General features: G+C 33.6%; 2 protein-coding genes across 2 annotated transcripts in view; both read right to left on the bottom strand.

Moving 5' to 3' along the window:
* Nucleotides 1-4,919: 4,919 nt before the first annotated feature.
* Nucleotides 4,920-22,891, bottom strand: part of LOC128209917 (NPC intracellular cholesterol transporter 2-like) — a 32,602-nt gene continuing 14,630 nt past the window's right edge. Inside the window, exons 3-4 of the mRNA XM_052914186.1 lie at nucleotides 6,985-7,157; nucleotides 4,920-5,006 (exon numbers count right to left, since the gene is read on the bottom strand). Coding sequence (XP_052770146.1) covers nucleotides 4,920-5,006; nucleotides 6,985-7,157 — 260 coding nt within the window. The remainder of the gene's footprint in view (nucleotides 5,007-6,984; nucleotides 7,158-22,891) is intronic.
* Nucleotides 11,060-16,957, bottom strand: LOC128209918 (uncharacterized). Its single transcript, XM_052914187.1, has 4 exons — nucleotides 16,757-16,957; nucleotides 16,406-16,459; nucleotides 11,383-11,466; nucleotides 11,060-11,174 (listed from the first exon to the last, which is right to left on the bottom strand). Exons 1-4 carry the CDS (start codon nucleotides 16,868-16,870, stop codon nucleotides 11,082-11,084), a joined length of 345 nt encoding a protein of 114 aa, XP_052770147.1. The 5' UTR covers nucleotides 16,871-16,957; the 3' UTR covers nucleotides 11,060-11,081.

Consider the following 22,891-nt stretch of genomic DNA (forward strand, 5'->3'; position numbering starts at 1 on the left):
CTTTGGCAACACGTGTGAGTACAGTAGTCTTAAAAAGAACGATATATACGAGGGTTGTTCGTTAAGTTCGTGGACAACATGTATTTATGATAAGTATGTTTAGATAGAGAAAATAATATGATACAGTCATAAATACATTTAATTCCGCACTGGATACACGAACACGTGTCAAAATATGTAGAACGTGAACAGTTTTACAGTGGCTTTACACTATACCGTATCACAGCCACGGAGAACTTTGACGGAAAAAACGCCAACAGATAACGTCAGGGGCCGTTTTCAATAAGTATATTAGTAACAATTTTCAACTTAGTAAAAAAAAGACTTTTTTCTAATTTGAATTTTAAGAACATGAACAGTATTTGTACACCAAAAACATGAAAATAAACCAGAAAATGGTCTAAACAATATATGCATATGTATGAATAAATCAGATAAAAAGTTGCGGGTATTTAAAATAATCGTTGTCAAAAATTACAAAATGCTCACTAAGATGCTTATCGAATACGGCCCCTTGTCACATATTTTTCAAAATAGTCTCCCATGCAGTTCACGCACTTGCTGTGACGATATACCCATTTCTTGTAAATGTCACCATACCACGACTTCTAATATGCAGCAACCTTAGATTCCTTCGTAAAGTTTCATATTAACAACATCAGTACTCATATCATGTCTGCATTATGAATACCATAATGATGTATATAATGCATTTTTAAATCCAACTCCAAAATTAGCAGCCGCTAAAACGCATAAAATGCATGCTCAGGTTAATCGAATGTATATTCAAAACATAGGTACTTCCCTATTGTGGCGGATCCGTGGTCAACTGGTAACGCACTTGACTGTCTAACCAGGGATCGCAGGTTCGATTCCTCGACGCATCACTTATAAAAAAACTAATCGTCTTCAGGAAGTGATGTTAAATAGGGGTACCGTATGACAGTGCTATACACTGTTGCACGTTAAAGAACCAGGGTTACATTCTGTCTGTGCACTATTGTCCAAAAACCTAAAATGACTAAACACGCTTATCGGAGCACTCGCCGAATGGGAATTGACCGAGTGCGAATATACATAAACTTACAAACCACCACCATTCCCATGACCTCTCACAAGATCAACAGTACAGGGATTCTTATTTTCTTCAGCTTTTACGAAAATCGAACAAAAAGAAAAAAAAAACATGAAAAAATCTTAAAATCTACTGATGCAAACTTCTTTAGAAATCATACATAAAAAATTGATCACTTTAATGTAATATATCAGACATGCTTTGAATTTTAAGACAACCATAAATATTGTTGCTTATTCAAAACTTCGTGCGGTAGTCACACGTGACTCGTGACGTCATTCTCAAGTACTATGGCAAGCAAAGGGTTAGGGTCGTAAATATAGAAATATAGTTGGGGTATAGTATACATCTAATGTCTAGACACTTTTCAAACCTTATGGAGATCAATGCGTCTTGTATTACTGAAAATACATTTGATGGGATCATGAGTAAAGCCAGACTTTTGCGTATTTCTAAAACCAGTTTTTTTTAAATAATCTTTAGTTGTTTCATATCTCAACCCGTTACCCGTTACGCATTATTCAGACAAGCATTCTTAATTCGGCGCTTTCTGTTTTGATTTTGTCTCAAACCTCTGTCAATAGCATGGGTGATGAGCCGCATTTTTGTTCTTCATTTGAATAGTTTATATCAACACATATTATTATCTGTTTAAAAACAATAAGTTTATGCAAATTAAATAAATGCCAGAGGCAACACATGTGATCTTGCCGTTTTCGTTGCCGCTGGGCATTACCTAGACGGCTGTTAGAAACTCTCACAAATGACCACTGTATGTTTGTCCGTGCGCCGTTGAAAATTGGACCGGTGCTACATGTTTTTGCCTGTAAACAACACTTTCTCTGAGAACATGGATTCAAGTATCACAAAGTAGCTCAACCGTACAAAGGGTTTTGAAGCTGCAGAATAATACTCCTTCCAGCTAATGGAATGTCAGCCTTATACCAATTACTCAATTAAACTCAAAGAATCATTATTTCTACCATATTTGATGACATTCCTTAATGATAGTCGATTACATTGAAAATTCTGTACGAGGTTTTAGTTTTCGTGTTTAAAAACAAACTTAATGAGTTTGACTTGGATTTAGGATTCCTCGTGTATATGAGCTCGACAAAAACAGGTTAATGCTTCCTCTTCTTTACTTCTAAGGATCATGTTTTGCTACGTCAAGTTTCCTACAAGATACCTTGTCTTACTAACGGTTGTTACTTTCTACAGTTCGCGTTTTCTTCGTATATGTTCACTAAATATCTATATTGCACAAGCACAACAGCGAGATGATCCAGGGCGCAATCGATGTTTTAAAAGATTTAGATACAATACATAATACTAAGAAGAAGTCCAACATAAAATAGTTTAAAACGAAAAGAACATTTTAGTGTGTATTTGTTTGTGACCTAAACATACGTTGGAACAAAAACACAGTTGAACCCCATTACCTAAGTTAGATTAAGCTTTATAAAAGCTAATTAAGTTTTTAATATATAAATCATAACAAAATAAGCATAATAATATATATTATGATAAATATATTACTTATATTTAGACGCTATGTAGGTTTTATTTCCAACCTTTACTCCCTGGCAAACTGTACTGGATAAATGCTTGTTAAAATGGCATAATTGTATCATTTTGTTGATGAAGCCATGTCGTGGATTCCATGTTTCGGTTACTGGCAGTGTATGTCATAGAGGGAATTTCTTTATTTAAGTGTAAGATCTTATTTTATTTCACGAGTGTCATATAGTTTTTCTATGATCACAAGTGCAATTATATGATCTTACACTAAAATAAATAAATTTTATGTTTCTTTTATGCTTTTTTTCGGAGTTTAATTACTTTTTTAATTTATTTCTTAATTACCCCCTTTTTGAAAACGGTGTTATTTACTCCACTACCCGTGGGGTGCCCCCTCACGCAAAATTATTGCTGTTGTCAACATTTCTATTTCCTGTTTGTTGAGAAAAAGTTCTAGTTTATTATTCGCTCGTTTTTTAGTGCAATGCTTTTATGAACAGTAATCACTGAAAATTCATAAGTTCCTTGTTAACTTTTTCGATGTAATCTCCATGCGCGTTCACACATTTCCGGTATCTGCTGATCAATTTCTGCACTGTCTCGACGTTACACTCTTTGTCAAGGGTCAAAACAATCCTTTGTGTCGTTTGCATAAGGTCAGATGTCGACTGAAGATATGGTCTATAACCCGATCATTGTTCGAATTCACTTGCACTGGCCGGCCGGCCAACTACCATTGCAGAATCGCTCATGCCACTTTTATAGGGACGTTTTGCTGAACGGTTAAAGCGTTGTCGACCTTCTTATCAATATTAGGATTTCTGCTGGCGACATCTGAAGGCCTACAGACATTTTCAAAGCACTCAGTAACTCGACATCATCTGTTGACGTCATGCCGACGTTGCTTTTGAAACAGTGATGTTACTCAAGTTACAACAAAATTGAAATGGAAACAGTAATGGCGTTGACGTTTTCAGGAAATGACGTCCAGACATGCTGTTAACGTCACTTTATTTGGAGGAATATTAACTCACCTTTAAGTGATATAAAATAACGAAGTTTTACCAATGACTATGCTTGCTCCGGGTAAGGGTAGGTCAGTTGCTATGGATACCAAGTATGTCAAGATTAAAAAGAAAAGGAAAATTAAAAATACCAGCGCTAAACACCAATTAGTTTAAAAAACATTCTCAATAAATGTCAAGATAATACCTATTTGCGTTTGCGAATAATGACGTTATTCTGCGAACTTCTGGGACACCCCTCGTATGTTCCAAAGATAACGAAAACATTTTTATTTTATGAGGGGCATGAATACATAGCCAGATTACTATGCCGCCATTTAATGAATGAACATTTGGAAGGTCAAATGTGTTAGCAAAAAATGCGGATTATCATTGGATTTTTAACAATTTTCATAGTGTTTAGACTGTGTTTTATGATACAAGAATATTCAGTCATATTACTGTCAGATACCAGTCTGTTTCCCTTGAAAACAGGTTTGCTTTCCACGTAAAGAGTGAATGCCACGAATTGTTATTTTCACTGTGTTATTTCACTGATAAACCCTCATATTCCATCGAAAAGCATGAAAGAAATTAGTTTCTCCCACCTCAGAAAAGTATGTCCAATAATTTAACCATGTTAGAAAATCTTATCTTGCCCACGGGCGAAGATAAAATGCCCGTTTGGAGCTCATTTTTAATGGTCACCACATTGTAATTACCTCCCTTGATAAACACTGTCGTCTGTAGCATCATACAAATCTGGTCTTGTTGCAATATTCAAAATGCTTATCAATGATTTCTCGCTTCAAATGTCACAATAAAACAGTTTTCACGCCCCTTTCAAGAAATAATGTCTCACTCTCCTTAGAACTATTTAAAATCCGATTTGACTATTAACATAATCTGAATCACTGCGCGCATATCTATGACATCACGGATAATCGCGTATCCATACGCAATTATTTTTACTAAGCACAAAAGAGTTTAAGTAAAAAAACATTTTTACTTAATTTTGTTTAACTAAGGTTGGAGAAAAAGCACCTACCATTGCCGCTCGTGTTAGATAAGTTCATCCCGACCCTCGCGCAGGGTGTTTTGCCCTACACACCCTACGCTCGGATCGGAATGAACCTGTCTTACACTCTCGGCCATGGAATACACTTATAATCTTTCATTTAACATACACACAATCGTCAATAGCGAGAATATTGTGAACTTTAACCGGATAAACGAAGAGAACAACAACGGATTCTATCTTTTTAAAACATTTTATTTTTAAATAAAAACACCAATACAAATATGAATGTGAAAGTCAATTAAGCGCGTATATTGAGATTTGTGGTAAAACAGAAGATGTCCTCGCGGTTTTCGTCGTTGACCTCCCAGCGGGAAACAACCGGTACCTGAAATCATAATGACAATATCACACAATTTATGACAATTTAAGCAAAATATTATAGTGTTGTTTAAGTAAATTCACAATAGTTAAAAGAAAGGTTAACTTTGTGTTAACTGCGCCATCAATGTATGTATAAGAACTTGTACGGTTGAGCTACTTTGTGTTAGCTGCGTCATCAATGTATGTATAAGAACTTGTACGGTTGAGCTACTTTGTGTTAGCTGCGTCATCAATGTATGTATAAGAACTTGTACGGTTGAGCTACTTTGTGTTAGCTGCGTCATCAATGTATGTATAAGAACTTGTACAGTTGAGCTACTTTGTGTTAGCTGCGTCATCAATGTATGTATAAGAACTTGTACGGTGGAGCTACTTTGTGTTTGTTGCGTAATCAAGGTATGTGTATATTTTACAAGTTTTAAATGGAATGTTCATAACTATGAAAGTGATTTGTGTGAGTATGGTTAATCTATTAGTACAAGTAAACTAATTTTGATCTTATCTGCAAAGTTTATATGTAATACTTGTAACACACCGACAGTGTATTCAACCTTCCATAGTAGTACAGAGGGAATATGACGTATTCTTGCATACCGGACGTGTGTTTCCGGTCATGTGACCGGTGCTGGAAACACTCGTCTTACACCAACCATATATGGTAAGTCACGCGCAACAACGCGTCACTTATTATTTCTATAATTGTATGGTTTAATAAAAGTAAATTATGCAATTTTAATAAAGCGGAATCAAAAGTATAAGTATAAAATTGAAAATAAATAATCGTTTAAGCGCGATTTATAAAGGAACTATTTGACTTCGATATTGATTTAAAATTACTGCGCTTATGACGTCAGTTCACAACGTCGCACGTGCTTTTTGGTGAAATGTATAAAACTGCGTTTTCAAAGTCTTTTAAAAAAAAATCATGATTTTTGTAATGCAAGAAAAAAAAATCGTGTTTTTCCGTTCCGGATCGAAAATTTCCTGCAAGCCTCGTTACAGACTTACGCGCTTGCCCTCCGGTCGGATTTTTATATCAGGACCGGAAACACATGATAGATACTTACAGTCGTCAAATTAAAGAGATAACCAATAAAATCTCACGAGAGGACACATCTATTAAAGGTGTCTGCTACACAAATATGTGACTTGTGGATGTCTGGTAACCCCATTTAAGTAAGTCATCATTTGAAAAAGGTCTAAGTGTATAGAAAGGAAACACAACAATATTCAGATAACAGTTTAACTAACACAATTTTGTCCATGAATAATTGAAGAATATGTCATTTCCTAGTCCCATTCCAGATTAAATAAAGAGAAAAGATCGTACAAAATATAATATGGTTATGTATAATATAGTTTTGGTCATGAATTTAACGTTTTAGTTATCAGCAAGTAACAACCCCCAAAAAGGCACCAACATTCATTAGCATGGTTAATAGAGCTTGTAAGAACTAACTTATTGGGCTGGATTTATTTTCCTTATACGACTCTAGTTCTATACGATCTTTTCAGTCTAGTGAATGGGTATGACTGCCAAATAATAATAATGACAAAAAACTACAAAGGAGTAATCCATGAAAAGTTATGAACACTTACGCTTTCATTCGGTTACAAAGCATAGTATTTAATCACTGGCATCGGATTTTCAAAAAAAGAAAATCCAAACCAAAAAATTACAATACCAAAGTTGTGAAAAAATATTGAAAATATATATTTTTTTAAATATGCACTGTATACTGTATAATTATATATACTAAAAATATTCAAAATATGACTGAATTTGATAATCCGGTTTCAGGGTATGTAATACTATTTTTAATAAAGTTTTCAAAGTTTTCAAACTTGCTTTTTTGCCGGATTCTTTTCCTTATACGACCCTCATTCTATACCGTACGTTCTATCTTGTGAATGCGGTATGCCTTTTAAATAATGATAAAAAAAGTAAAAATGTTCATCCTGAAGGAGAATAAAACACTTACGCTTGGAGCAAATATTGGAGTCGTCATGGTCTGAACGAATTCGTACGTCTGTCCGGCTATAATTGGACACTGGACGGAGCCCTGACAGGCGTTTTCTGGATTGAGGGGAAAAGGTGCCTGCATGAACCCAATTCCGGCGTGCAAAACACTGTGGGCCTCCTGAACTGTTTTGGCTGGAAAGAGGGGAAAAAGGAATGTCAGAATTATTTGGAAACGGTAATATAAGTAAAAACAATTTCAATTTCTAATGCTTCCTAACCTCGCACGGATGATGACCCCAAATTGTATGATATGCAGATTACGATAGGTTCAAATTTAGCTCGTACACCAGTTTAAACCGCCAACGAGTTCCTTTTCAACTTTCAATGTTTGTGAAAAAGAGGTTACCCAAACTTTTTTCTATTAACGATATTAGTTTCATATCCGGGGTACCGTTAGATGCTAAAGATGAATGTAATTGCTGATACTCAAATATTGGTTACGTTATAATTTTGTGTTAAGAAAAATATTTTATCTCAGAAATGAATAACAACATCGAAGAAGTTTTATTTCACCTAAACATTTTAGTTAATCGTGGTTTATCTTTGCAAATGTCTACTTCAGTTTTCACTGACTGTGCACAAGCGATTAGCCCATATTTTCTAACAACGATATTTTGATACCTATGTAAATACGATTGTTTTGTAATTTTGAATGTTATGTGTATTGCACATGTTTATTGCGCATGTTTGATTTTGATGTGTGTTCTTTTATTTTGGTTTAAGTTTAGGTATCTATGCTTGCCCCTACAGATTTCTTTGTTTTATTGAATGAACTCAAGGCTGTATACAACAACAAACCTTAAGTACAGATTTGTTAGTATTGGAGCTACCAACGCAACACATTTGTTACCCTGATTAATTGAATAAGAACTATGTTCAATTGATTCGAAAAGCTCTCTTATTCATTTAAAGAGAGCAACAACTGAATCATTGCCAGCAATTACTACATAATCAGAACAGTAAATAATTAGTGATGATTTCATTTTCAATTGCAAATTCGTTTGTTTTGCAATATTTGAAGCAAACTTAATGTGGAATATTTAATTATATTTAATTACTTTTTAAAGCTGCACTCTCACATATTTACCTTTAAGATCAGATCGCAGATCTTCATATTTTCATTCCAAAATTTCATGTTTTATGGCTTACTAACGGTTTAAGAAAAATGCATAAAACATCATTTTTGGGACGGAAATATGTAAAAACAAACCGCAAAATGAAAAGGGAAAACGCAACTTTCCCTTTTCAGCATGGTAACATTTTTATTCAACAGAAACCCTTTGTAATGTCCTCAAAGCATTTCTGTAGGATTAGAAATATCTTTGGGAATATTACCAAACACTTCATAGTATAGTATTGAAGAGTTATAGTGTGGTTTTCAACATTTCTGGTAATATTCCCAAAAGTATCAATAGTATGCCAGGTTTTCTGGGAATATTACCAATTTGATCTTGAAAATTTGGTAACATTACCAAAACATTTTGAAAATATTTCCAAACACTTGGTAGTATAGTATTGAAAGTTGTGGTGGGGGTTTCAACATTTGTGGGAACATTCCCAAAATAATCGATACTATGCCGAGAGATTTTCTAAAATATTCTTCAACTATGAAAAGTCACAAATATTTGGTAATATTCCCAAAAGAAAATGATGAACATTTTCTGCTAGGTTCTGAATTTAATGTCCAGGTTTTCCGGGAATATTACCAATTTGATCTTGAAAATTTGGTAACATTACCAAAACATTTTGAAAATATTTCCAAACACTTGGTAGTATAGTATTGAAAGTTGTGGTGGGGGTTTCAACATTTGTGGGAACATTCCCAAAATAATCGATACTATGCCGAGAGATTTTCTAAAATATTCTTTAACTATGAAAAGTCACAAATATTTGGTAATATTCCGAAAAAAAAAAGATAAACATTTTCTGCTAGGATTCTGAGTTTAATGTCCAGGTTTTCTGGGAATATTACCAATTTGATCTTGAAAATTTGGTAACATTACCAAAACATTTTGAAAATATTTCCAAACACTTTGTAATATAGTGTTGAAGAGTTATGGGGTGGGTTTCAACATTTGTGGGAACATTCCCAAAATAATCGATACTATGCCGAGAGATTTTCTAAAATATTCTTCAACTATGAAAAGTCACAAATATTTGGTAATATTCCCAAAATAAGTGATGAACATTTTCTGCTAGGATTCTGAATATAATGTCCAGGTTTTCCGGGAATATTACCAATTTGATCTTGAAAATTTGGTAACATTACCAAAACATTTTGAAAATATTTCCAAACACTTTGTAATATAGTATTGAAGAAATATGGTGTATTTTTAACATTTCTGGTAATATTCCCAAAAGTATCCATAGTATGTTGAGAGGTTTTAAAAATTAATAAAAACTAGGGGTTGTCACAAATATTTGGTAATTTTTCTGAATTATGAACATTTTCGGCTAACATTCTAAAATTCGTCTTGGAACATTTTCTTCTAGGATTCTGAATAAAATGCCCAGGTTTTCTGGGAATATTACCAATTTGATCGTGATATTTGGTAACATTACCAAACTTATTTGAGAATATTACCAGATGAACTGAAACAAACTTATTCAACAAAAAGCCTTTGAAAACTCTTTCTGTAGGACCAAACAGTTCATAGTATGGTATTGAAAACTGGGGCTTTTCAACATTTTTGAGAACATTCCCAAAATTATCCATATTATGCCGAGAAATTTTCTATATCATTCTTAAACTAGGAATAGTCACAAATATTTGGTAATATTCCCAAAATGAATTACGAACATTTTCCGTTATCGTTCTCAAATTCATCCTGAATACAATTATGTTATCTTGAAATATTTGGTAACATTACCAAAACATTTTTGGGCATATCAAAAGATGAATTGAAATAAAATAATCCAAAAGAAAAAGCTCCACGTGGGCTGCTGTAGGACATGAAACATTCTGGGAATATTACCAAAATCTTCATTGCATAGTATTAAAATTAACGGCAGGTTTTTCAGCATGTTTGTAATATTCCCAGAATAATCTATAGTATGACTAAAACTGTTCTAAACATTTCTAAAACATACAATATTCGCAAATGTTTGGTAATATTTCCAATAAAAATATAAACATTTTATAACAAGAGATGTTTGTCAAACATTAATCCCACCACCCCCTGAGCGCCATGTTGTCAGGATTATTTGAACAATCGAAATATGCATGGACTTAAATGACAGCTGATTGGTCATTGCCATTGGATGACTTTAAGGCAGTTTAAAGATTATGACCATTCAAAGTGTGAGGATAGTAGACATAGTGTTCAATCGTGTTCAGATGATAACAGATATTTGAAGATAAAATGTGTCCTCTTAGAAGGGAATAAGTAAATACGACAACATTTTAATGGCGAATATGAGTTATGACCATGACGTTTGACTCTAATAAGTGTTGATTGATAGAACGACATAGATTACATATTCCTGCTTGTTTAAACCTACCAGAATGTTATTTCAGTATTACAGGTATGTCTCTTGCAATTTTACAATTTTACAATAATTATTTTAAATACAAGTGTGGACTTTCGCATATTATGATTTAAAAAAAACACAGAAAAGAACAGAACAGACGTTTATAAGTCATATACATCAGAACATCGTCTAAACACATACACTTAGGTTTTTGATATCAAATGCTTGTACATGGTTAGTGCTATGGTTAAAAACACAAGTATGTTCACGTAAAGGCAGCAGTATCAGAGGATGAACTAAATTAATAATAATAATAATTATTATTATTAGGAATAACATAACGAATACATACTGATTCTTTAACATAATCGCAGAGCTTAACCAGCTCACATTTATTGACAGAGTTAAATATATTTCTGGGAATATTACCAACTAAATCTTGAAATGTTTGGTAACATAACCAAAACAATTCGGGGATTCTTCAAACTTTTCCAACATCCAGTCAACTCTACAGTTGAAATCCTTCGTCTATACTTTTTTTCTAGCCCTGATGATCTGGCTCTGGGATACATTGCTATGAAAACATCATCTCCTACATGGCTGTAGACGTTGCAATTCCCCTGTTTTCTTAAGCTTTAATAACCTCCGAACTGGTCTGCCTTTTCCTGTTTTACTTGTCTGAAAAATAATTATAATTGATCAAACATTTTCTATGAACTTTTTTTACAAGCAATTAAAATTTAACACGGTGCATAAATATGATCTATTTGTTTATTGTTCTTTATTATTTAAAAAATAATACATGACTTTATGGGGTAACTTAATTGTAAAAAGTATAGTCTTCTGCAGCAAATTTTCCCATTTTTGCAGGCAGTTGAATACATACATGTATGGGTTTCTTTGGTGTTGATGTATGAAGTGGCTGTGTGGGTTCCTCTGGACTAACAACAGCCAATGGTTCATCGGACTCCTGAATTAAACCGTCATTTTAGTATTGTATCATGACTTTTTCCAGTTTTACTTCTTTATGTGCAAAATTAAATATAATGTCAAGAGTCTGTGCCTTCCAAACTTATCATTCTAATAAAGGTTACACAGGGTCACTGCTTATCAACATTTCTGTGATAATGATCTGAAGCAACATATAAGCCACAGTCTTATAAATACTCCTGACTGCCCAGCTGGTATTCAATTCCAATGCACATGTTTCAAACGAGCTGTACATCTTATTTTTAACTTTTTTTGTCGTTCATTAAATTTCATTTGATTCAGTTAACTTGAACTTTTAAGTTGAAGAATTAATTTTGTTGTATACCATTATACTTACATAAACAGTTTAGAATGATCTCTATTTGTGGGATATTATATGTTTTTAATAATAAGAGCTATCACTAAATGTCATGAATATCCCCACACGCCCAAGTCAACTCATTTTAAATACGACCTCGTATGACAAAATTGAAGACCGAACACAAGCTATCGCCAGTTAGGCTGATAAAGAAATCATACGAAAAAAAATGACTTAGATGCATGTCCCTTTATCAATTTCAAGAACTGTAAAGAAAACATTGTGATTTCAGTTTTAACTTTTAATTTATCAATTAGTGTAGGCCAATCCTCTATGTATGCAAATATTTACCCCATTCTCAAGATCATTTTGATACATGCAATAACTCACCACAAGCTTAACACTGCAGTATCAGTCAAAACAAAGATCATCTGGGAATACACACATTCAACAGCCCAGCAGGATGGCCCACTAAGTGGTAATTAATTGACTGGTACAATTTCATGGTGATTTCATGGACTGATTAGCCTTTTTCTCAAAATGAGGAGTAAATGGGAGGCAATTTCTCTGAATTGTAGAGCGCAATGGACTTAGTTTAATGGCACAAGCTAATTTTTATTTTTCGCCAACTACCTTATGATAACGGCAATCTACATGCCAATGGTACTTACTAAAATATTAAAATTCTAACCCTTGTAGAAAATTAGTTTTCAGTTTAACCGCACAAAGGCATATATTTATAAACCTATTGACCACTATACACGAGGTTATGAACACTTGCAGTCCTAAGTTAATGCCGCTACTGAGCATCAAGCTGATGCTCGGGCTTATCAGTGAAACTAATCTAACATAACTTTAAACTGACCACTTGACCCTTTCCCTGCTGGGAGCTGTTTGCCTGACTAATTTGAGAGTAATATCTGTTCTTGTCTTGAGATTTGGGCCATTTTATGTTAGGAGGTTTTTCTTGGTATTTCAACTTTCGCTATCTTGATTATTAAAATAATATTATTATCGAATGCTTTTGTATAAATTTTGTATATCGTAGTTATTATTATTATTATTATTATTATTATTATTATTATTATTATTATTATTATTATTATTATTATAATATGGAAAGCTTCCATGCAGTGTGTATAATGTTTAATCACTCTTCTAATGAAAAATGTTCTCACACAACAATGCAAATTAAGAAGAGAAATCTTACAAAGAAAACAAACGTTGATTTAACTGTGTCAGTAAAGAAGATTTTAATCGCTGTTTCAAAAGCTATATTTTAGGAAATGAATTTTCTAGAAAATTACATAAACGAAGATACACAAATATAAAGAGGGCTTATATAATTCACATGAAAAGTTGGCAATGATGTTTTTTTGAAATGCATTTTAGCAAAGACCACAATGTCAATGTATCAATAGAAACCTATGAAAGTTCAGTTTCAACATCAAGGTAATATAGTGCTCAGATTAAAAAAATAAGTTGTAAGCTCTGTTATAAGTAATAAGAATATCTAAGTACATCAATATATGACCTTATTTTTTGGCAAATTGTTAAAATATTACATTTCTTTTAATATTAAATCTTATGTCCCCATAAAATGGGGGGGGGGCATATAGATTTGCCCTTGGTCGTCCGTCTGTCTGTGATTCCGTCTGTAGGTAATATGCCAACTTGTGTTACTTAAAACTCGATTATATTACCTAAAGTCCAGAAACCTCGGGCGTTATTTAGGTAAGGACGTTTTGCATCTCGGGTTTCGTTTCCCACAGCACTTAGTAAAAGCAGAGTTATTATAATTTAATCAAAAAAATATTTCACAGGAAAACATACGAACCTCAATCCAAGTGATGACTTCAAAGTTTACAAACTTTAGACTTTATAATTATGAGACTGTTAGCAATTGGATAATGTTGCTATGATTTAATACGGTTGAATTACGCGTAATCATCCTAAAGTGAAAAATAGCACTGTATCAAGTTTGCAGTATTCTTTTCTTGTTCAAAAAATGCAGCAAAAGAAAGTATTAATTTTCATTTGTTGTGAAAATTGCGAAAAACATATTTTTTAAATATGACCATATATAACAAACTTCATTATAACTGCATTATTGACACTGTTAGATATACATGTAATACATAAATAAATATCCATTTCATTCAATTGTACATTTCATTGGGTATAATAGGGTTGATATTGATACTTTTGTAGTAAGTAGACAGCTAACGTTATCTTAATGAAAAGTATAAATAAAAATCCCATGTATAAAGTTATTCCGTTCGAAATTAAATCAAACGATAAGACTGAATATATTATTTACTTCAATGTTTCATTTCTTTGCTATGGAATCAATGATTGTTTTTTATTCATTTTCATAAATAGTTTAAAACTAAAGTAAATGATATAAATTGCTTTTCAATAGTCATCGTGAATTTTAGTGCAGAAATCGTAATGAACATGTTCTCTGATAAATATCCTTCTGACCCCAAAACTGACCAGGGAAGAGTGGTTAATGGGCCCCTGCTGACAGAAATTGGTTATCTCAATTACATGCATAATAAACACCTAGCTGTGAAGTGAGGCTTCGAAAATGGACCAAAATCCAGAAACCTGGCATAAACTGTAGGACTGCTTGATACGGGCACATTGAAAATGATCCATGGAATAATCAAAACAATAACTGGTAACATGAATCGTATCTTGTTAACGAGTTAGAATGTACTTACTTAATGGAATTCATAAACACTTACTAGATAATCAGTTGAAGCTAAAGGCCAAAATGCATTTATAAATATGTGGTAACACGAATGTTATCTGCCGGTAATTATGTTCCTAATTAAGTGGGATTCGCTAACCATAACTAGATAACCTGTTTATGCAGCTAAAAGGGAAAAAGGTGGCAGTTCCGAGCACTTTGAAGCCAGTTTTTAGTATTGTGATATTTATCTTACAGAGAACAGTTTCTATTAACTAGATAGCTTGATAATTATCGCATAATTAAGTGGTTAACACGAACAACTCACACCCGTTAACAGATTATCTGACGGCAGTTATGTTCCACCGTATGTATCAGACACATGAGGCCGATAACCTATGTTAATCATTTTGTTATTGTGTAACTTGTAAAAGTCAATCTCTGGAATGCTTTGATTGTGCAAACATTAGCTCCTACATCCTTTAAAGAGTCACATCAGTTATAAAAAATGTATAACTAAATAAATAGTAACAACATGATGGTTTCATAAATGCGCATATATACATAATTATTGAAAATATTATACCATTATACGTTTAGTAAATGCATGCAAATAACATTTAATGAATGTAAATGTAATACACGTTGTGAATTGAAGAATCACATTTAATTACATTTTAAAAAAATATTGCATTCCTGAGAGGGCAATAGGAAAACATTTCAACAGCATAACATAAATAACTTCACCTTGTTATGCTTGTAACGTGGGAGAATACTCCTCGTATTGCCCTTTCAAGAATACAATACTTGTTTAATAAATACGAGCTAAATATTTCTGAATCATGTGTTTTTGAATTTCAATACAAAAGCTTCATGATACTAAGTATTTCTTTTTTCTATTTTACATCGATTGAACTTAAAATGTCCATCGATTATATCAATTATCCCTCTCAATGACTGAGTCCCGGGTCATAAACAAGTAGGCTAACCGCCTTTATTATGGGACCGTATAAATCAAAGTCGTATTTTCCTACCGGGATTCAAACCAACGACCATTAATAGTCTGGCACCGAATTAGCCGGGTATAATGCAGGAAAAACAGGAACAAATCGTTCAAAGTTCTGATTATCAAACACTCAGCCATTTCTTAATTTCAAGTATGCCTCTGAATCACGGTATTGGCTGAATTATAAAAACTCTATAGAGCATTAATGAACAAAAGATCACATTAATATAATGCGCATTCCATTAACATGAATTCCATGCGCATATAATAAAATAGCGCCTTTGCGCCGATACTAATGTAATATGATTAACCGAAGAAAATCGCATGCGTAAAGTAAATACAAATTGCAAAAAACATACTCCTGCGCTGGAAATATGAAAAGCCGAAATGTGCTTAAATTTATACTGAAATAGTTCTTTTGTAATTTTTGAAACTTTGATTTACTTAAATAAATAAAAATGACGAGTCTGAGAACGTCAGTGTAACTGATTTGTTTATTGTGTTTATTAAAGTTCAAAAGCAATGACCCTTAAACAACAATCATACTGCAGACACTTAAAACCAAAAGTGAAAGTAAATTGCGCAGTAAACAATTAAATATTTTTAAAGTTGAAATAATGCCATTATAGCTAAAATACACCCGTTCCGTTCTATTGCATACAAATAAAAGTTTGTAAAAGTCTGTATGACCTTTCGATTTCTACAGATAACAACAGGTAATGAATACTCCGAAACAATACAACTTTTGACATCCATCTGATAAAGAAATCAGAAGAGGTAGGCAGACATTGAGTTGTGTATAAAATGTAAACACAATTGTTGATCTAAATACACATATAAAGAGTATAAATCACTCAAACAAACTATAAACGTCACTGGCAGTATACATTTATTAAATAACAAAAAAAATAACAGTTTACCTTTAGGCTGAAGATAAATTCATCATCAAACTCAAAGATATGCTTTGACAAATCCTGAAAGGTCAAATATTATAATAATTATAATAGTCTTAAAAAACCATTAACTGTGTTAAGCATACATCATACATATTCATGTACTTAATACAGTTTGATCAAATATCGTTACATTAGTAAATGGAATTACGTAGCATTATAAAATATAATGTTAATCTAAATTGAGCATAAAGATAAATTCCATGGTGTATTCAATACAAACATTGGTTTTAATCTGCCTTTACGACATAAAGGTTAACTGCTTTACATAAGTAGAGTTATTTATATAAGAATATTTGAGTAAAACATGTAAAGTACCTGAGCATTTAAAGAGGTTTCCATTTCCTCAAGGGATATTCCTAATGTGTTGGTTTCTTCATCAATGACATCTTCCAAAGAAATGTTTTCTAAAGATATTCCGAGATAATCCATTATTGAATTCAGCTAAATATTGTGGGAATTAGTTTCAATTAACTGATAAAGTTCAACAAAATTTAAGCAGACTATCAAAGTTGTGTATCCTAAACAGTTCAGTCAAAATCACTTTTATTTTAAAAGTCATATTGATAAATCACATTCTGGATTGTTGCTTATTGGTTAATTATATCCCTCCGCAAATTTCTTAATTTCTAGACGTTTTCCTTCAATCTTGAAGCTTCGTTTTATGACCTGCTGATGAGCAGTTATAGGCACTTGAACAACTGTTGCGGATTTCAAGACAAATATTGATCTGATCTTGACACTAATGGGCTTTGCAATTACAAGGGTGATATCTGACATCAAGCTGGTGTTACACAAAGTTTTAATTGGTAAAATAAAACAAAGGTTTTACTATTGACTGATTTTAGCGTCAATCTAGTCCAAACGTATGAAAATAGGCTCTGGACTGAAAAAAATATATATATCTGGCAACACATTCAATCATAATAATGTTAGCGTTTGACTAAGCTGACAGTACAGTGACTAAAGCTGAAACAAATGACTAATAAGCATGGATAACAAAAACCTTTTTCCCATTTCCTGTCTCATACAGATCGCATTGCAACTGCATAATGTCAAATGTATATGAATAGTCAAAGGTAACATATTTTATTATCAGTATAATTTAACACAGGTTATTGTTAATATGAATGCACATTTGTATAGTTTTGGGTCACCGGATCGATTTGTTGATTTGTTGATTGCCCTTACAGAAGTATACAAACCCTTCAGGTAGCTCATAGTGGTTGAGCACCTGACTTGCAAGCAGGAGGTTGAGGGTTCGAGTCCCGAGCTGTTTATATCTGTGTATAACCAGAACTCGTTATGCCCTATATTGTATCAGCCCTACTTAGTTAAAAAGCACCATCTACAATTTTATTTAACAATACGTGTACATTATACTCTTCTTCCTCTATATATGCACTTGTTTTCTCTTTATTCAGCAGCATTGATACTGGTACAGTTAGAATGGGCGCTACCTAAGTAAATATCAAACAATATATCTTGTACATGTAAGAACTTGAATTTGATTGAGAACTCAATCCTTCCGTCTGTAATTTCAAAAAAGTCGATTTTAAATCGAAACAATAACAGGATAAAACTGTTTTCATCCGTCTGATCGCGTCAATTTGTGGTGTATGCTCCTTTTCATAGTTTCAGACTAAAAGCATGAACATTGATATTGATATATGTGTATGTTTCACGTGTAACTTATCACAGACACAACTAATGGAAGTATTAACATCATTATTATAATTGTTATACGAACGCGTTTTGATGTGCAACACAATATTTTGAAATTACTTTATGTACAGCTCAATATCATAAAGCATTAATCATTGAAGGTCATTAATAGTAACTTGATAATGCACGACGTTATATGTATGCGTGCGTGTTTGTTCGTCCATCTGTCCATATGTCCGTGCGTATGTTTCTTCTGTCTGTACATGTTCTTTTTTATATGGATGTTAAAATGTAGAGTTCCAGACACATAACCTTAATCTTGACATTGTTATATTCATATAGACATGAATATACGATAAACATAAATACAAAGACGACCACGTCGTCAATGGTTGCGACAACAATCAAAAGGATTATGACAACGGTGATGACAAAATGAACATGATATTGAAGACAAGAACTATTACGAATCTGCTGATAACGATGGAAATAATAATGATAACAATAATAATTTAATGATTATGCTTATGATGATGATTAATATTATTATAAGTATTATCACGTCCAAAGAGCATTCAACTTTAGCAATGGTACGTCACATTGCAACGAACAACGATGTTCAAAATATTGACACGAAAATATGTAAGAACATGACTTTTATTTTTTTGCCGAAAAATGTTTGGTTAAGTGCAAACAGAATAGAGACATAATAAAATTGGGACTTTTGCAATAAAACAAAGTGCCATACCAACTTTAATTACATACATGTACTATTTTTTAAACTACACGATTGTTCCAATTATAATATTAATGTCCGAAATAAAATCGATATTATAGTCACATGAAATAGGCGTCTATACGACGTCTAAAGAAACACGGTAACTTAACTGACTATCTAACAGTTAACATTTTAGATTTGCTCCATTGCAAATCTTCTTCTGTAAGAATAAACTTGGCAGATAAACAACTTTTATAAAATATTTCAATAAGTATGATCGAAGAAATATATATCTTAAAGAAACTGTTGTTTTCCATTCATTATCAAGATAATAAATTGGCTCCCCGGGAGGCCGCTGACAATATTATTTCAATATTGTACAAAATTAGCATAGGGACCAGCGTTTAAAGTAGATGAAACAATGTTAACGTGTATAAGAACTCTTGCACAAGAAAAGATGTTTGATTAATGACTTCATGTATAAGTCTTCAATGTGATCTCATGATGACGCAAGTAACATAGATAGTCTTAGTAATCTGTTGCAAACAATAAGATTGCGTATGCCTTAATATAATAATACATATGTATTACATTTGCATCACCGTAAAATCAATATAACAATTCACTAAAGTGACAGGTACATTTGTTTATGTTTCAAGCATTGGTTTTACTTATCATAATAATATTACAGTTTGATTCATTGCGGCGAGTGCCTTTACTATGGTTAATTTAACGATTCTCATTTTTCGTTGGAAAAATCTAGGAACATACTGAAAGATTAAGATGTTAAGAAAGTGTATAAGCTTTTTCACCAGTCAATTTGTAACCACGCCCTCCTCCCACATATCCGGCGGGATAGCCAGGGAAATGGGCCGTATTTTTACCTTTCAGGTAGCCCGGTAGTGCCGGGTGAATGAGGTGGTTTTGTCTTTGCGCCAAAAATAGTCAGGAATAGTCTTCACTTGGGTGCGGGGGAATTTTGCGAGGATTTTACCAGTAGTTTTTCCCCGAAGGACGGGGATCATGGCTGGACCAAAAGTCAAAGTCCCCGCTAATCCACGGACCTGGAAGGAGGGGTGTGGTGTTGGGGCGTGGTTACAATTGACTGGTGCATTACGTTGATATACAAGTATGCAGTGTCTATGTAAATGAACGTTACCTCTGTAATATTGAATGCAGCAAACGTATGTTTTAGGTACAATCTATGCATTATTATTATTTTGTAACCGTAAGTAAACTATATATAATCAGCAGCATAAAATTACAAGTTTTCGTTTCAGAATTTTTTTATATGTGTTTTAGGTCAATCCAATCAGATTAAGAAAACAATGCAACAAATTGTTTTTTGATATTCATTTCTTTTTTAGCATCATATTTACACTTTAAGAACTTCTTATTGTTGCGTTTTCATCATCGTACTGTTATGTTTTGAACATCGTACTGTCCTCTTTTCACCATCGTACTGTCGCGTTTTGACCATCATACTGTCATGTTTTCACCTTCGTACTGTCACATTTTCAACATCGTACTGTCATCATGGGACTGTCGCCTTTTTGCCTTCGTACTGTCATGTTTCACCAACGCACTATCATGTTTTCACCTTGTAATGTCATGTTTTCACCATGGGACTGTCGCCTTTTCGCCATTATACTGTCTTGTTTTCACCATTGTACTGTCTTGTTTTCACCATTATACTGTCTTGTTTTCATCAAGGTACTATTTTGTTTTCACCATCGTACTGTCATGTTTTCACCTTCGTACTGCCATGCTTTCAGCATGAGACTGTCACCTTTTCGCCATCGAACAGTCTTGTTTTCACCATTATACTGCCTTGTTTTTATCAACGTACTATCATGTTTTCACTATCGTACTGTCATGTTTTCACCTTCGTTCTGTCATGTTTTCAGCATGGGACTGTCTTCTTTTCGCCATCGTACTGTCTTGTGTTAACCATTGTACTGTCGCATTTTTACCATTTTACTGTCATGTTTTCACCTTCGTACTGTCATGTTTTCTACATGGGACTGTCGCCTTTTAGCCATCGTACTGTCTTGTTTTCACCATCACACTGTCGCCTTTTCATCATTTTACTGTCATGTTTACACCATCATACTGTCAGGTTTTCACCATCCTGCTTTTATGTTTCACCATCGTAATGTATTTTTTTTCATCATGGGACTGTCGCCTTTTCGCAATCATTCTGTCTTGTTTTCACCATAGTACTGTCGCGTTTTTACCATTGTAATGTCATATTTTCGCCATCGTACTGCCATTTTTTTTAATCATCGTACCGTCATGTTTTCACCATCGTACTGTCGCCTTTTCACCACTATACTGTCATGTTTTCACAATTGTACTGTCATGTTTTAACCATCCTGCTTTTATGTTTCACCATCGTAATGTATTTTCTTCATCATTGGACTGCGCCTTTTCGCCATCATTCTGTCTTGTTTTCACCATAGTACTGTCTTGTTTTCACCATAGTACTGTCGCGTTTTTACCATTGTAATGTCATTTTTTCGCCATCGTACTGTCATTGTTTTCATCATCGTACCGTCATGTTTTCACCATCGTACTGTCGCGTTTTCACCACTTAACTGTCAAGTTTTCACCATCGTACTGTCATTGTTTTCATCATCGTACCGTCATGTTTTCGCCATCGTACTGTCATGTTTTCACCAACGTTCTGTCATGTTTTCACCATGGTTATGTCATGTTTATGCCATCGTACTGTCATATTTTCACTATCGTAATGCCATGTTTTCACCATGGTACTGTTACCTTTTGTGCCATCTTACTGTCATGTTTTCACTAACGCACTGTCAGGTTTTTGCCATGGTAATTACATGTTTTCACAATTGTACTGTCATGTTTCCATCATGGTACTGTCATGTTTTCACCATCGTACTGTCATTGTTTTCACCATCGTACCGTCATGTTTTCACCATCGTACTGTCACGTTTTCACCACTTTTCTGTCAAGTTTTCACCATCGTACTGTCATTGTTTTCATCATCGTACCGTCATGTTTTCGCCATCGTACTGTCATGTTTTCACCAACGTTCTGTCATGTTTTCACCATGGTTATGTCATGTTTATGTCATCGTACTGTCATATTTTCACTATCGTAATGCCATGTTTTCACCATGGTACTGTTACCTTTTTTGACATCTTAATGTCATGTTTTCACTAACGCACTGTCAGGTTTTTGTCATGGTAATTACATGTTTTCACAATTGTACTGTCATGTTTCCATCATGGTACTGTCATGTTTTCACCATCGTACTGTCATGTTTTCACCATCGTACTGTCATGTTTTCACCATCGTACTGTCATGTTTTATCGTACTGTCATGTTTTCTACATAGGACTGTCGCCTTTTCGCCATCGTACTGCCTTTTTTCACCATCATACTGTCGCCTTTTCACCATTTTACTGTCATGTTTTCACAATTGTACTGTCATGTCTTAACCATCCTGCTTTTATGTTTCACCATCGTAATGTATTTTCTTCATCATGGGACTGCGCCTTTTCGCCATCATTCTGTCTTGTTTTCACCATAGTACTGTCGCGTTTTTACCATTGTAATGTCATTTTTTCGCCATCGTACTGTCATTGTTTTCATCATCGTACCGTCATGTTTTCACCATCGTACTGTCGCGTTTTCACCACTTAACTGTCAAGTTTTCACCATCGTACTGTCATTGTTTTCATCATCGTACCGTCATGTTTTCGCCATCGTACTGTCATGTTTTCACCAACGTTCTGTCATGTTTTCACCATGGTTATGTCATGTTTATGCCATCGTACTGTCATATTTTCACTATCGTAATGCCATGTTTTCACCATGGTACTGTTACCTTTTGTGCCATCTTACTGTCATGTTTTCACTAACGCACTGTCAGGTTTTTGTCATGGTAATTACATGTTTTCACAATTGTACTCTCATGTTTCCATCATGGTACTGACATGTTTTCACCATCGTACTGTCATGTTTTCACCATAGTACTGTCAAGTTTTATCGTACTGTCATGTTTTCTACATAGGATTGTCGCCTTTTCGCCATGGTACT

Source organism: Mya arenaria, chromosome 11 (assembly GCF_026914265.1).
Source record: "Mya arenaria isolate MELC-2E11 chromosome 11, ASM2691426v1".
Taxonomy (NCBI): domain Eukaryota; kingdom Metazoa; phylum Mollusca; class Bivalvia; order Myida; family Myidae; genus Mya; species Mya arenaria.